This window comes from Molothrus ater, chromosome 1 (assembly GCF_012460135.2).
Source record: "Molothrus ater isolate BHLD 08-10-18 breed brown headed cowbird chromosome 1, BPBGC_Mater_1.1, whole genome shotgun sequence".
Classification (NCBI taxonomy): Eukaryota; Metazoa; Chordata; class Aves; order Passeriformes; family Icteridae; genus Molothrus; species Molothrus ater.
In genome coordinates this window covers 92,131,007-92,147,662 of record NC_050478.2, presented here as the reverse complement: position 1 = coordinate 92,147,662, position 16,656 = coordinate 92,131,007, and the positions used below count along the sequence as shown (strand labels likewise).

General features: G+C 37.9%; 1 protein-coding gene across 1 annotated transcript in view; it reads left to right on the top strand.

Annotated features, from left to right (window-relative positions):
• Nucleotides 1–16,178, top strand: part of AHRR (aryl hydrocarbon receptor repressor) — a 63,367-nt gene extending 47,189 nt beyond the window's left edge. Inside the window, 8 exon segments of the mRNA XM_036378624.1 lie at nucleotides 4,938–5,027; nucleotides 6,317–6,446; nucleotides 7,889–8,022; nucleotides 9,420–9,619; nucleotides 11,279–11,397; nucleotides 12,340–12,481; nucleotides 15,064–15,874; nucleotides 15,876–16,178. Coding sequence (XP_036234517.1) covers nucleotides 4,938–5,027; nucleotides 6,317–6,446; nucleotides 7,889–8,022; nucleotides 9,420–9,619; nucleotides 11,279–11,397; nucleotides 12,340–12,481; nucleotides 15,064–15,874; nucleotides 15,876–16,178 — 1,929 coding nt within the window.
• The last annotated feature ends 478 nt before the right edge of the window (nucleotides 16,179–16,656 follow it).

The following is a 16,656-nucleotide window of genomic DNA, read 5'->3' as shown; positions in this document are numbered from 1 at the left end:
TCCAGAGGGCTAAGAGATACTGTACTTGTTGAGCAAAGGCCATATTCTGATGTCACCAGATATAGTATTTCTGAATAGTCTTTTATGCTATTTTTTACTTCAGGGTTCTGTAAGAATTAAATTTTTTTTTTGGTATATAAAGAGAACCAGGGAACCCCAGGGTTCAGAGGAATTTTTGAGAAGGGCAACTATGAGTCCTAAAAACTCCAGCGGAAAGAAATACTGATTCACTAAACAATGCAGTTTAAGACAGAAGACACAATTAACTGTCTGCATTTCCTCCTAATATTCATAAGACATGAGCAAGTATATAGTTTCCAGAGTTTTTAAATAGCTGCTTATTTAGATCACCAGAAAATGGCCCCATCCCACATAGGATGCAAAAACCCAGTGATCCACTATTAAATGAAGCTGTTCCAGATAAACTGTGAGCCAACTGACCCTGGAAATTTAGTACCCAAGTTGCGTGACTCGAAAATCTGTTCAAAGCAAGGCATGGCTGCAGGCCTTGACTGTTGTACTTTAGTAGCCATAGTAACATGGTCTCTGGAGACCTAATGCTAGTGAATTTTCCTTTATTTCAAGGAAGAGTAATAAGAGAAATGTGCATTGGAACTCGTTCTCTCTCTTTTTTTTTTTTTCCTCCTCCTTATTTTTACTATGCCATGACCTTGACCAAAATATCTTTGAAGTATTTTCTGGCTGATTTTCTGCTACGAGATCAGGAAAAAAAATTCAGGATATATAAAGGATCTTGCCAAAGGAAGTCCTATCTTCCTCAAAATATTTGCCTTCATTCCCAAAGAGAATCTCTTGACTAATAAAGTTTCAAAAACTTCTTAATGGAAGGAACTGATAACTTTCATCTCACAGCTACTGCAGGCAACAGAATAATATCATACTTTCTTTGAACTGACAGATTAATTGTTTTTTTGTTTCAGTAGCAGGTGCAGCTTTTCGTGAGTACATAATTGGATGTACATGTTTTTTCAAAAGAACACAAGCCCCTATCTGGTGCCAAGCTCTCTTTTTTTTTTTCATTTGGGAAAAAAGTCCCACATGATTTCATTTTTTAAGTACAATGTAGAAAACTCATGTAAGTTTTTTTAAAAAGCCAAATACAAACAAACAAATGTTCACAATACGTACTTAAGTCTGTCTCACATGTTTCAGCTATTATCCTGGATTAGAAATTCCATCTGTCATTGAATCCATATGGTTTACCAAATGGCAGTTTAAAACCATGTATTTCTGCAGATTTGAAGTTAGTTGTTTTTTGTTGTAGAAGTTTTAAGGTCCATACTAATAGTTTTGCATGTTTGTTTCTGTGTGTGCATGTGTAAGAACATGCAATATTGCAAAAAAGTTTTAGTTTGCAAGTGGACTGTACTGATTGAAACACTCTTGTTGTACACAAAACAAATACCACCAACATTGAGTGGTGGAGTTTGGTTATTTTCCCCTCTAAATACCAGAGCTCCATTTAGGCTGTCCATAATTTCTGCTGAGAGGATTAAAGTGAAATGAGAAGAGCTGTCTTTACTTCTCCGTGCTGTCCCCTCAGTGTTCAGGGCAAACGTGTGCTGTCATTAAAGAGTGCAAACTGCACAGGTTCAGGCTAGCCCACGTCCTCTTTCCTGTTTCATCTCTGCAGGTTATCCATTTCCCAGGCACATGGCTGCTGTGGTTCTGACACAGCACACCTCCTCTTCACTGGGAATGAGAGAAAGCCATTGCTGAGAATTTTATTTCAATAACAGAGAATATTTAAAAATCATAAGTGGAGCCATATACTTTGCTGTGATGTTTAATGTGAGATGTGGTAACTTAGAACAAAAATGCTGGGAATAGTTTTCACTCATTCTTGTGGACTGAAGCTGTCTCTCCTACTCAGTCTAACAAGTCACTAGGCTTCCAGCCAGAAAAATAGAAAACCCTCTATGCAGTGTTACTGTAAAGGATTTCACTATGGAGTTGTATTTGATACCTGAGAGATTTATCTGAGAGGTGGGAAAAGGTATTTCCCTACTGATTTGCCATCACCATTACCCACTTGGGTAGCAAACACCCTCCTCCTTATCCCCACCTCTGGTAAGTAGATAAGAAAAGTATAAATCCCAGCCCAGCTCTGACTCTATTGAGTCTTCTGTGTTACAGATGTCTGTTTTCCCACTGAACTACAGTTGAGGGTAATAGTGAGGAAGCAGAAGAGTTTAAAGGCGTGGATGAGACTCACTGGTGTAAAGTTTTACTTGATATGCAGCTTGTCTTTTTTTAATGTGTCTGAAGCAGCAGGTTTCCCAGCTAAAATTAATTTAGAGACATGGAATTTGTGTTAATCCTCAACTTAGTCATGTGGCTCCATAAAAGTTGTTTTTGCACCAAAGTGGATTTTGATTTCCCTGCTTGCAGGGCAAAGAATCTGATGTCTGCAGTTGGGGTAGTGAAAACCAGGGGGTGCTTATTTAAGAGATATAACCTCAGGAGAGGACACCAGCATTTTGAGAACAAACCAAAAACAAAGCAGGGGAAGTTTGGAAAACTCTTCATTTACATACATGCTTCAAATCCACACTTGTTTCTGGCTTAAGCTAAACACATGGCTCCTTGAACTTTTCCTCCACTTCTTCCCTCTTTTTCCCTCCCACCTCTCTCTTAATGCCTACTCCAACCTCACAGATGTAGTTGCCAGTACACTAATCTGAACCCCTGGAAATACACATGGTCCCATTTCCCTTTCCAATTTTTAGCAACTCATGCACCTAGTTCAGCCTGACTCTAGCTCTATGGAAAAAAGATGTGTAAAGAAAAACCTTCCTGCTTTCCACTGTGGGGCATCAAGTCTTACATTTTAAGGGTAGAGACTGATCTCTTATATATGTGTCTAGGCCTAAAGAGTGTGTAAGACTAATTTTTGAACAGATGAATTTATCTCTTGATTCATACAAGCAATCCTTGACAAAGGCAGATATTCCTCCAGGGGCTGAAAAACTCCAGCTTGCCTGCAGGACAATTGGAGGGTACATTTTTAAAATGTTCAGCATGCTAATATGTAGGATTCTTTGATAAAATTCAGATCTTGTGGTCTTTGAAGCTTAAACAATAGAGGTAGGGCTTGGTGTGTCACTTTGCATAGCTTAAGAACTTTTATTTAATTAAGCACATTTCCTTCATTTTTTAAATGTTCTTAACTTCTGCCTGGTCCTGTTTCATGGGCATGACTCAAGGTCTTTCAGAATATGCCTGGTAAGGGGCACAGACAAAAGGGAGCTCCTTTAAGTGTCCCACAGTTATCTTTATGGAAAATTTTAGTCTATCCAAATTAAAAGGCCTGCCAGATGTTCAAAATGTAATAAAATTCCTAACATCACATCACTGATGGTTTCATTGTTATGAAGACAAGTCCAAAGAGACAAGATGCCAAAAATGCTTTCTTGTCTCCGTTTGATGTTGGAAATGTATATGACAGATACCATCCATGGAGGTTCCTCTCAGTGCAGTGAGAGGTGCAGATGTGAAGATGCAGAAATCTTGACACACCATCTTCTGGTTGGTTAGGTGCTGGGACAAATTTGAGCATTATTTAGAGCAGGAAATAGCACCAGTTGAGCAAGTCCTCGTGCTTGAAGAGTTGACAAGGATAATTAGTGTTGAACACAAGCACAATTAGGCAGAGATCACTCTTATTCTGCAAGAGATCTGCACTTATGGAGCTGACCTGGAGCAAAACAAGATTTGCCATTGACTGTTCTTAGCATTGACTTATGGCTAGTATTGACCTGATTGAATCACTTGCTGCTATGGCCATTGAAGGCTCCTCACTACTCTTCTCAAGTCATTGATTCACAGGTTCTTCAAGGCACAGAGCCTCTGGCCAAGTGTGGTCCCATGGGGCCACGTTTCCAAAGGTGCTCCACATTTATGATGGGAGCCAAACCTTCTGAGGAGGTCAGTCTATTGTGCACTGAACTCTTGAAATTCTGCCCACCATTGTCACAGTGGGAACAGCTTTCAAGCAGATTTGGAAATCTGGTCCTTATTTAGGAACCAAAAAGAGAACCAAGCTCACAAGAATATGTCAGTGTATCTGGTTACTGAGCAATTGAAAATCTGTCCTCACTGTGTTTCAGGATTAACTCAGGATTAATAGGCACATTGAGAGTAAGGGGAAGCAAGGATGATAATAATAATATAGCAGTATTTCAGCAACAGCTATTTGAACTGTAATCTCAAAGACCTCCAAACCACCACACTAAAGGATCTAGACTGCCTTGGAGTGCAAGCCTGCTGGAGTAAAGATATGTTACCAAACCTTTATCAAGGGAAGAGAGGCAGAATTGGTCAGTCCTTGTGCAGCTGGGGACTGACTTTTTATATTCATGGGGACTGACTTTTTATATTCATTGCATTCATGCAATTATGTTATGTATGTATTTTTATAGCAGCTTAAGAAAAAAGCTATACAAAAAAACCATACAGATCCAGTTTTAAAGTCATGGTTAAAACAGCACATGTATTTAATTTTCCCTTTGGATGTTATTATATTAAATGTATTAATGCATATATATTTAAAGCAATTATTATGGAATGTGCAGTTTTAAATTAAAAGGAAAAACAAAGTAGTTGACACTTGCTATTAAACTTTTAATTCTATGAATTAATGAGCAAATATAATTATGCAGACCACTAAGCAGACAATAAACTAGTAATGTAATATGGTCATTATACTGTAATTAAATATTTTAACTTTTTTAGAAAAAAAAGAAAGCATGTTCCATGTTGTTACTCATTTTTCATGGTAGGAAAGAATTTAGTGTCCAAGTTTTTGCAGAATGAGTTTTTTCTTTCCTAGGATATTCTTAAATTGATTACATTGATACTATTTTTATTCTTTATCTTCTGATTATCTTTCAACATATTTTATTTTCCTTTTTCAGTCACTGAATGGTTTTGCCTTGGTGGTGAGTGCAGATGGAATGATATTCTATGCATCATCGACAATTGTGGACTATCTAGGGTTTCATCAGGTAAATGTATTCAGAATTACTTAGAATACCCAGTCACTGACATTGTATTGACTTTCTTGTCAATACACATATTGTCAATATTAAAACTTCTGCTATTATTTGTAAATGCAGCACTGTACGTTGCATACCTTTGACTGCTGATTAGACATACATTTACTGAAAAAAAGTTATTTTACTATACCATCTCAGACTAATTTTTTTTTTGTCGATCTGACAGGTGAAGATTTATTTCTTGCAATTTCCTTTTATAAAGCTTTTGTTAGCAGAAACATGATCCATTATAAAACTAAGATTTAGCTAGAAGTTTTTTTTCGATTTCAATATAAGATGCTGCTTTTCTAGGCTGGCTGGCTGTGTGTAATAAGTATATTCTAAAGTCACAGAATAACAGAATCACACAGTTGTAAAGGACCTCTGCAGGTCATCTAGTCCAACCTCCTGCTAAAACACATCGAGCTAGAGCAGGTTGATGCAGGACTAATCAAGATTTGAGTTTCTGTGACCCCTCTGGAAGACGTGTTCCAGTGTTTAGCCACCAAGACTGTAATTTTTTTCACTTATTAATTCCCAGCTTCCTATGTTGCCACTTGTGTCTGCTGCTTCTTGCCCTCTCACTACCGAGAAGAGTCAGCCTTTGTCTTCCCTTCCCCTGCTCATTTGGTTGATGTATACAGCAGTACATTCTTTCTGTGGTTTTCCCTTCTGAAGGCTGAATAAACCCTGTTCATCTCTCCTGGATGTGCTCCAGTTCTCTTAAGTGTCTTGGTAGCACTCTCCTGAGCTAATTTTGACATTCTAATCTCTTTCTTTTCATGAGGTACCCAAAATTAAGAGAGAAATTTGCCTTTGCTGAACTTCCTGAGGTTCCTCTCAGCCTATTTTTTACAGCCCACCAAGGAGCTGCCTTGCCCTCCCCAGCTAAGGGAGGTACCCTCTGCAAACCCCCTGAGCACGCATTCTATCCCATGATTCCTTAGTAAAGAAATTAAAGAGGATTTGTCCCAGCATAAATCCCTGGGGGATGCCACTAGTGATCACTTGCCAATTGGATGTTTATTAGTCACATTTGCATATGTACAAAAGAGTTAAGAATAGAAAGAATCATCTTAGGATGTGAAGGGAAAAAAGCAGATGTTGAGAAGGAGGGGTCTTTGAAACAACTTTCCTCATTAAAGCTGCTCTGAAGGTGTCCTACACCTGCCATTATTTTAAGCAAACTATCAATCTAAAGATAAGGGGCTGCCCCTCTACAGTTACTAATTAACCATTCTTTGTTGTAATTGTTTCAGACTGATGTAATGCACCAAAACATATATGATTACATCCATGTGGATGACCGCCAGGATTTCTGCAGACAACTGCACTGGGCCATGAATCCTCCCCAGATGTTGTCGGGACAGCAACTACAGTCAGAAACAGGTGGGATTGTGCATGTTGGTTGGAAACATAGGCACCACTCTACAGAGGGAGAATTGCACTCCACCTACGCCCGTATCAGCACCATCTCCAGTCAGATTCTTCACTGGAAAGATGCACAGTGGCCATCTATTTACATTATTGACTCAGAGATTACATTTCTTCCTGATCCTGGGCATTTATAAGGCAGAGTGCTTAAGCCACTGGTGCTACAAAGTTGTTTCCTTTGCTTTTCTCTTATGTGCCTACACATATTCTTACACGCTCAGAATGAGCAGCATCAGTTCTTCATACTGCCAAAATTTTGTTGGCAACAGATCAGGACATCAATAGTCCTCTCATTGATGCAAAAGGTTTCTGTACAGAATAACCATGGAAGCATCACTTTCTGCCATTTGTTTTCCCATGCAAAATGATGTAGACAGGAGCCTTCTGAAGAACAAATAGGTTTAGCAATGCACCTTTTCTTCTGAGGCTACACTTCCTTAGGATGGGAATTGGATGCCTGCCCTCAAAGTTTCTCCTACATGAGATATTAAGCTGAAATCATAACTACAGAACTTACAATCAGGTTGAGATTGTTAACATTATAAAGAAATATTGATCCTAGCAAAATGTATGCATTTCACCCGAAGTTGAGGTAGTAATTGAGGAAATAAATTGGGAAGTATAGTCACCAGGTGAGTGGGGAGAAACTTGCAAGAAATCCTTCAGCAACCTCTAAGAAGTCCTCAGGAACACAGTCATGTAACTTTGGTGGAATTTCTTGCATTTCCTGAAAAACAGTTTCTGTGTTTTACAGAAGAGCCTTATAAATATCTGAGGAGCTTTGCAAGATTTTGTAGGAAGTATGCAGGAAACAAGCAAAACAACATGCGCTGCTATTTCAAAGTATAAAATTTACAAATATTTGGAATTTTCATCCTAATGTATATTGTGGAGAATTTCAGGTCTCAAGTTCATAGTTTTGTATAAATACTTGTGTCTTTTGGGAAATATTTCAAAACACTGCACTTGTACAAAAAAATCAAGGAGGTGCAACACCTGAACATCAGCTAAAAATCTACTCTCCATTTTTTTGTTCTGTTTTTTTCCTAGGATTATAATTTTTCCTTATTTTGCTCTCCTGTCTAATGCATTTTCTGTGATCTCTGATCCCAAAACCAGCAACATCTGTTACCCTGTTTTGCATCATTAAAAATCACAAAAACTCAGGAAATAAAGTCCAAATTTCTGAAGATACTCCCCCGAATCCCATTGCAGAGCTTTTATTTTTCTTTTGTTAGAGCATGTGCAGATGTATCCATACATGACACCATTGAATATTCGCCCATCCATAAAGCAATTTTTAGCAATTTCCGTAACAGCTTCCTCAATTGGCTACAGAACATTTTCATTATTTCTTAGTGTGATCTGATATATGTTGCCTCCACTGTTGTTCCTAGGGGAAGAATATATTCTCAGTAAATTGTTCAAAGCACAAGAGAATGACAGCATGACAACAGATTATTCTTCCTTTTTAACTCGCTGTTTCATCTGTCGAGTTCGCTGCTTGTTGGACAGTACTTCTGGATTCCTTGTAAGTACAACTTCACTTAGATCACTGTAGGCATGACATAACATACTTTAATTACTTCATATGGAAAATTCTTCAACATAAATATTGTGGAAATCCATGGACAGGATACATTTTTCTTTTGCTGTGCACTAACAAGAAAGACCTAGGATAATTATTAATATATGTTAAGAATGATGGGAGAAAAGAAGGTTGTAATATTTGAAATTGAAAGACTTAAAAAATGTTTATGTTTTAAGCTCTCTTTGACAATATCTGTCCTCAATTTGTACTGGGCATAACCCAAGGGTGGCAAGTCTGAATTTGAACAATTAACATTTAAGCCCAAAGTTTTTTGCTTTAAGGAGAAGGAAAAATAATGATCTGGTTTTTCCTTTTGAAAAGAATCCTTTAATAATAAAACCCAGAATTAGAAAGTGTCTCGCATGCTCCATACTAGGAGCAGTTCATTTCTAGAAATCACTTCTTCTCCATTTCCTTAGTAAAGACCAATGCTGTTTTTACTTAGGGGAAACTCCAGCACGTGCAAAGAAAATGAAACCTACCAGCATGAGACTGAGAAATGCAAGTTCTGTCTCAGATGCTCATTTGCTGGGAGGCTGTGGGTCTCAACAGCCATCATGTCTGCATCCCCGCTTTAATCTCGTAGCTCTGGAAAATGCCTAACTCAAATGGGCTGGTTTTTCACTGGGCATTTTTTGGTAGTTAATTTTTTCACTGAGAGGCAGCAGCTTGCTATCAACTTGAACCCTGCCTTCTGACTACACAGACATTTGAGGCAGGGATGGACAGTTCCTTCCAAGCTGTGCACTCTCTATGTGGCTACCTTGAGCCTATTTTTTTCCTTGGTACCTGTCTGCACCGCCCTTGGGTTGTGCCAGTCTGTATACTTCCCAGAGAAAGTGCAGAATAAGAAGAAAGAACTAAGAAATCTTGCTGGAGAGAACAGAGCATGGAAAAATAATGGTTCCAGCTTCAGTGGGGTACAGAGGAAACAACTCAGTGTTTGCACCACTGTACATGGCAAACAGAACGTAACACAGAACTTCTAGTGCTGAGTACACAAGAGAGAAAAAACTCTCAACCAGCTTCAAAAGTCTCATCTTACTGTTGATAGTACCTCCACCCACCCTGTCTCTGAAATGGCATGGTTTAAATTATATGAAGAAAATGAAATTCGTAGTTTGAATCGCTGATTCAAAACTGGGTTTGGTTAAATGACACAGTCTATAGGTTGTATTAGTATTTTAAATGTTTATACACTAAGTGCTTAAGTTGTTGGGTTTTTTCTTTTTTTTCTTTTTTTTTTTTATGGGGGATTTTTGTTTTGTGGGGTTTTTTTGTTTTTGTTTTTTTGGTTTTTGGTTTTTTGTTTTCTTTTGGTTTATTTTTTATACCAGACAATGCAGTTCCAAGGCAAACTAAAGTTCCTCTTTGGACAAAGGAAGAAGTCGTCATCAGGAACAGTATTGCCACCTCAGCTGTCCTTATTCTGCATAGTGGTACCACTTCTGCTCCCTTCTGTGACAGAGATGAAGATGAAAAGCCTGCTTGTGAGAGCAAAACACAAAGCTGACGATTCAGCAGCAGCAAACACAAAGTATTTACAAATCAATCTTTTGGCATTTAGTGAAGATTATGGGCTATTAAGCATGTAAAAACCACAAATTATGTTAAATATCTCTCCATTTTAAAACTCTTTCTTAGAAAAGTGAATAATTAATCTGGATTTACTATTGAATAAAAAATAAATATAATGCAATTACTATAATAGAGCATAATAGAATGCAAGATGATGCAATATATTGTACTTTATTTATAATACCTGTTAAGTAATTTATTTCAATATACAAAATTTTATATTATAAATGGAACATATCTTTCTAACCTTCAAAAGTTACCAACGCAGTAAGCCAGCTGTAAAAGTGAAAAGAAAAAATATTTTTACTGCGAGCTTTCTAATTTCAGTATCTTCTGCTAACACAATTATTTTGACTTGGGCATTTTGGTAACAAACAAAGGAAAAGGAAGACTTCAGAAAGCTGAATGTGTGTGGGGGGGGGGGTGTGTTCACAAAGAGTCTAATGAGTTGTATTTGGTGTATGCATTTATCTTTCAACAGAAGTTTTATGAACATGTAAATTTACAATGCACTAAATGGCTTGGGGGTGATCATTTGGTAGCAATCACAAAAGGACAGATTGTGTTCAGACTCATCTCCTTCCTAACACTTATTTTTGTTACTCTTCTATGGCAGAATTTGTTGACATTTGGGGCTAGGATTGTATTTTCTCTTTTTTGCTTAAATATAACCTTACAGTAATGAGTTCTATTGCTGTGAAGCAAAATGCTCATCAGTATCACTGACAGTACCATAATTTGGCTTTCAATTAGATTATGCTTGTGTATGTGTGGATTCACTATCCAGATGTATAATGTGGTTCTAGTACATACATCCTCCTGACTAAATTGCTGGAAGTCTAATGTAATGGCTATGCAGGCTTTTGGAATTGAGTTGGAAAGTCATTTCTACTTGCTAGTTTTTCCAGTGGCCCAGGAGAAATTAACTGATGATCAAAATTGAGCTCTTAATAGAGAAGCACTTTGCTACCTGACTGGACAGTGGCCAAGGATCTGACAAGAATGAAGCAACCATTTATCTTCAGTGTTTCCTTTGGTTCAGGCCTGAAGCATGGTAGCCAAGGATGGTGGGCAGATTTACACAGTTTTGTTTTTTTCAAGGGTCTTAATGCAAGGAAGCATTTGTAATTCTGGATTACAGACAATGCACCCTTTTAAAGCCCTGATCGAAGCATTTTCAACTAAAGATTGGAAGAAATACATTCAAATCATATGGTGCTTATTGCTAATTGAAGTAATGCCAGCTCTTAAATGCATTGCTGGTCTCTGTGATGTACGTACCTCCAACGTAACTTGAATAGGAAGAGCAGAATATACACAGCATTTGTCTCAATTCCAGATGAAATTTATTTTTCCACATATAGTAAGTCATGAACAGAATATTCCTAAACATAACTATTCCTCTTAATTGAATACAGAACTCCATGCACACACTGGTTGCAGAAACCAAATGATGCAGGAAAAAGATAATTATTTAGTGCTAGTTACTATATATATAAACCAAACGCCTTTGCTAACGGCCACCAGCTTGAAAATCATATCTTTTGGAGTCTGTGATTCTAGAGTCTGTGCTTTCAATCACTGACAAGGAATTTGCTACATTTTCTCCCCTCTACAGCTCCAGTTCAAAAGGTAGTTCAGGACTTTGTGAAGCAACAGAATTATATGGAAGAAACAATCACCACGAAGGTGCTGCCTTCACTAATGCATTGCAGATTGCTGAAAACCAAATCAAAGGTACTGCTAAGTACTTCTAGATTATATAGAGTTTATGGAAAAAGAATCTCATCCTTTATTTTCTCCTGAGAAGTTCTTCAGGTTTTGGTCCCAGTGCTCTCCTTCTTCTCCCTAATAACCTCTTCTTTTAAAAAATACAAAAAAATTGTCCACCTCAAAAGATAATGCAGAGTAAGTCTGTGGTTTCAGAGGGGGTAGAAAATTTACAGAGAAATAAACAATCATGGTAAAGAGTAAATAGTAAATAAATAGTAGTAAAAGAATACTCAATGTATGCTTACTTAAAAGTGGCAGCACTGAATTTAATAAGTTTATGTGAAAATCATGATAATTAATAACAATATCTATTCCTCTTTGATGAAAACTGGAAGATATGTTACAAATGTTAGTTTTCCCCAAAGATTAGAAGACAGAGGAAAATTAGAATGCATTGTCTTTAAAACTCATGATGTGCCCACAGCTTTGACTCATGCTTTTTCAATGTTTGGCTGTGGAAAAATTATGAGTCTAGGCTCTATTACAGATTTTACAATGGATAAAGTTTTGATGGTAAGTCTACCCCACTGGGCAACTTCTTCTTGAGCAGACTTGTACTCATCTTTCTGTCATATCTGCTGGAAATCATTAATGTCTTTAAAATTATTCTCTCCTATAGCTCCATTTTTCATGAACATTTTTTGTGGGTACTACTACTACTGACATGAAAATATTAGAAGGAATGACTGTTACTGTAAAATCCTTGGTTACAGTTTAAGTGCCTTACTAGACTTTTCAAATTTAGTTTTAAGATGTAATTTGCTTCATTTTGTGACATTTTAGATTGTACTTTCCTATGCTGATGCTTCTAGGGCAACAAAGAAATCTTTGAATGTTTGAAATTTAGCTAACAAAAAATACTCAATACTGCTTGTATTAAAATCTATTTTCTTTTAAATTATATAGCAAAGAATAATGGAGAAAATGGCATTTCTCTAGTCAAAGTACAAACAAATGAAGATCACTGGGTCTGGGTTCAAGCTAACACTCAGCTTCTGTATCGAAGTGGTTGTTCAGAATATGTCCTTGCCCAACAGCAAATGTTAAAGTAAGTATATTTTCCAGTACCAAAAAGAAAAAAAAAATAGGAAAATTAATGCATTCTTTTTGTAGGAAATCTTTCAAAGTGCTGTAGTGACCTAAGAGAAGAGCTGAATGAGAAGAATTTAGTTTACTTATGATATGGAAATCTCTTTCTGTCTTGGAACATATGAAATGGCAGCTACAATCCTAAACAATATTTATTTTCTGTCTTCAGCCTTTTCTTCTTCTGAAGTTGAGTATACATATACATTAACACATAAAGAAATTACTTGATTATTAATATTTGTCTTTCTTGCACCAAAATATGTATTCTGGTTTTGTTTTATGTTGTAGCTGAAAATCTAGTGTCCTAGTTTTTCTGCTTATCAGCATTTGATTATGTTAAGCTTTTTTTTTCCTTCATGTAAGACAGTTGAGCTCATGTTTTCAGTTGTGTATGTGCAACATAAGCTAAAGAAGGGTACTCATGTTCATTGTATGCTTGTAGACAGATATATCTACTTGCCTGTAGGCTCAGTCACAGAGTAACTAATCTCACAGTAAACTAATCTCACAGATTTGCATTGAGAGAGGAGTTTTTGGACGAGTTTTACCCTTTCCTCTCAAGTGGGCTTTGCATCCTTCCCCCATGGGACTGTCTGTTCCAGTTCCTGTGGGCCTTGTTGAAGTATCTCTTCAAGCTGGTCGGAGGGAAGAGATAAGAGAGTGGACTCAGAGAGCAGGGCCACGAGTTTTATGTAGCCACCATCTGGCCCAGTGTTAAAAATGTGGCTGTTATCCCAGATTTTTTCCTTCAAAATGCCTTGCAGGTGGAAGAAATGAAAAAAGTCTTTGCACTTCCAGAGTAGATATTCCTTGCAGGGGGTGTATCTCCCAAGATTCACATGAATAGCAGGGGAGCTCTCACCTGAGGATCCTGGAACTTTTTACTTTTACTGGCATGGCACAAACATCATCTTGCTGTGTCAGGGAATGAATTCCTATTAAGAAGCAGATTAAAAGGGGCTGTTTCTTTTATTAGTTTCTCTGCTTCCAATTTGGTTTTGTGTAATTAAGCATGTTTATTTAGTTACATTTTTGCTTTCAGAGAGATTAAAATCCTTCCTTTATGCTTGATAGTTCCCACAGACTGAAGTATAACAAGAGTTGGCCTTAGTGATTATATTCAGTTCTGTCTTAGTCTGCAATAGACTTTGTATTTGCTGCAACTTTTTTTTTTATTGTTGTTAAAATGTATGCTGTCTTCCAGGAAACATAGATTCTCTTGGAGAATTTTCACTGGATACTATTTCACTGTAAACTTATTAATTTTGGGGTTTAACTTTTTTTTATTATTGCATTTTGTTCAGTCCTCTGCTTCCCAATCTGACCATTTTCTGAGAATCATGATCTGCAGCAAACTTTTGTCAGACCATTTGCATCTCAATACGGTCAATAATAAAAATAAGAATATTTAGCAGAGGACTGAAAATATTTAATGCCTCCAAAAAAAAAAAAAAAAGAGTGAGACAAAATATTCTGCTTTCATGGTGTACATCATTACAGTGGGACGTTCTCTCTTTGTAACAACACGGACTCCCTCTACTGGAAAATCCTTTTCTTGCACACTGATTCAAGGAAACTCAAGGAAATCTTGAGTTCAACACTCAAGGAAAAAGTTCTATTGTGAACTAAGAAAAAGCCTTCCAAACCCCTCAGCAGCTCTTCAGGTTTTCATACGCAGTTTCCTACTGAGATGTCTGCTTCTTGCTTGGAGATGCATGAGGTGGTTTCATGGCACTTGATCCCACAAAGTTGGGAATCAGCACATTAGTGAATTCAAGACCTAAATCTTAGGATTTGGACCCCAGTTCTGAAAACAGCTGCTTTGGGCATGGAAATGCTCAGGCAACACTCTCTGTCAGTGTTCTTTTCTAACTGAAGTTGAGTACTTCAGCTGGAGGTCATGGAAAATTAATTCACTGGCCATCTTAGAAAACAAAAGGCAGCATAAATTAAGTTAGACATATAAAACAAACATACACCCAATATGAACATCTGTGACTATTTGGTTATTTAATTTGGGCATTTTATTTCCTCTCAGCTGTGTTCTCAAATTGTAAGACCCCCAGAGTTGTCCCTCAAATCACTCTGATCAGAAAGCTCTTATGTGTCCAAATAACTCTTTGTTAACAAAAGACATCTCATTTAAGATACTACTTGTATTTTATCTCTAGAATTTTCTACACACAAATATTATTTAGATATATTTTAAGGGAGGAACAAAAGTGTAACGAAATTACTGTATTGTACTACAATTTTTAGGTTCTTTATTGAAGTGTGTGCCTGAAATGGAAGAACAATGCATGAATTCAAATGAAGCAATGCCTCAAATAGTTAGCTGTGCACACACATTGACACCCAGATGCAGGGACACTCTTTTGTTCTCTTAAGCAAATGCAAAGATTATGTGCACAAGAGTGTGAGAGTCCTGTATTGAGGACAATATAGGGCTTGTAATGCATGTTGAGCCACTTTGTATCCCAGAAAACAACCATTTAGAAAACTCTGATTGACCTGACTTCTTTTTTCTACTGTTATTGAAAGGGAAGAAGATGAACAACTGAAGATACTAAGTGGTTTTGCCAGTTTGAAAGGAAACCTGGAGGGGCTTTCCTATAACAGTGCCATTGAAACTCTGGGCCAGTGGAAGCATCTTAACTGGGCAGCAGTGAAGAATGAACAAGATAATGTAAAAGTGAAGTTTGAGCCTCATACTAACGGTGAGTGTTTTATGCAAGAGGAACCTCTCAGCTCTAACACATCAGTTTTAGGCATTCAAAACAACTGCACCACAAACAGTAGCTGGACTTTAAGAAACTCCAGTTCTTGTTCTATGAGCCAGAGAATGAACACGTGTCCAAACAGGAGAGCTGGATCATTCTATAACAGAGACCAAAACTTCTTAAATTTGGCATCAACTTGTCCTTCCCACTGGGGGAGCGCAGAAAACGGCCAGTCCTACTCGGGGCTCCCACAGCGCTGTGCAGAGAACTATGCCACAGACCACGGGAAGCTGCAGAGACCATTCACATCCTCAGAGTCTCTCTATGACACAGCCACTCCCTTGGAGATGCCTATCAAAACAGAATACGACTCTGACTCTGAAAACACTGCTGATAACTACCTGCAGAGCCGAGCATGGCTGGATGAGAGCGGCTCGCTGAGGAAGCAGGGGCCCGGCTATCCCAGCAGAGTGCACCTCAAAACGGAGCCAGACCTCTGCCAGCCAGCCTTGCCTTGCCAGAAGCCAAGGCACTGCCTTTACACGCCCCATAACTGGCAATGCATTGTAGCAAATCATCCCAACAACGTGAACTTCAACAGAGCTGGCAAGGGCTCACGGAACAGGGAGGTGCCCCCCTTTTTGCCCTCAGAACTCCTCCGTGTGTTTGGAAAGCATGCCTGACCTGCCACACACAGCTTGCTACGGCCACTTCTACAGCCCCAGCCCAGGGGAGGAGAAAGAGCAGATTGATGAGGTGTTCAAAATGCCAGGTGAATTTAAAAGCCCCTGCTTGGTTCAAGCGATCAAGCGTGAGCCCCTGGATTCTCCACCGTTGTCCAGCAGTGGACAGAACAGAGTACACGCAAGCTTCCCTGAAAATACATTAGCAGGTCCTGTGCCTCATAAAACCACTGAATGTACATTTTTGCAATAGATTTTATAACATTTGAAATATTTATAATGTTAAAAGCAAGAAGTTGTAGCTTCTCTTCCAGCTGAGTTAAATGATTTACTAAAATCAAAAGCCAGTGGAAAGATTTTGAGAGTGCGTGTGTGTGCACACCTGTGTGTGAAAAGAAACAGACACAGGTACACACAGCCTACCCCCTGCTACTGCCCTTCTTTTAGTGATCTTTGGAAAGAGGAAAGAAAGATAAAACCTCAGGCACAGAAAAATAATCATTACTTGCTGCACAGGTATACCTGATCATTTTTCCTTATCACCTTTCCTCTCTTGTCTACAGTTCATTAGCAAAGTCTAGCAATTTCTGTTTGCTTCGTTCTCTTTGTTTTTCTCAAGCTGATGTGATGCCTCTGTGCAAATCAAAAATATTTATGGTTTTCAGTGTGGTCAGTCTACCATAAGAGGTTTTGGTTTATAATTATTTTTCTACTCTTATAAGAAGGATCAG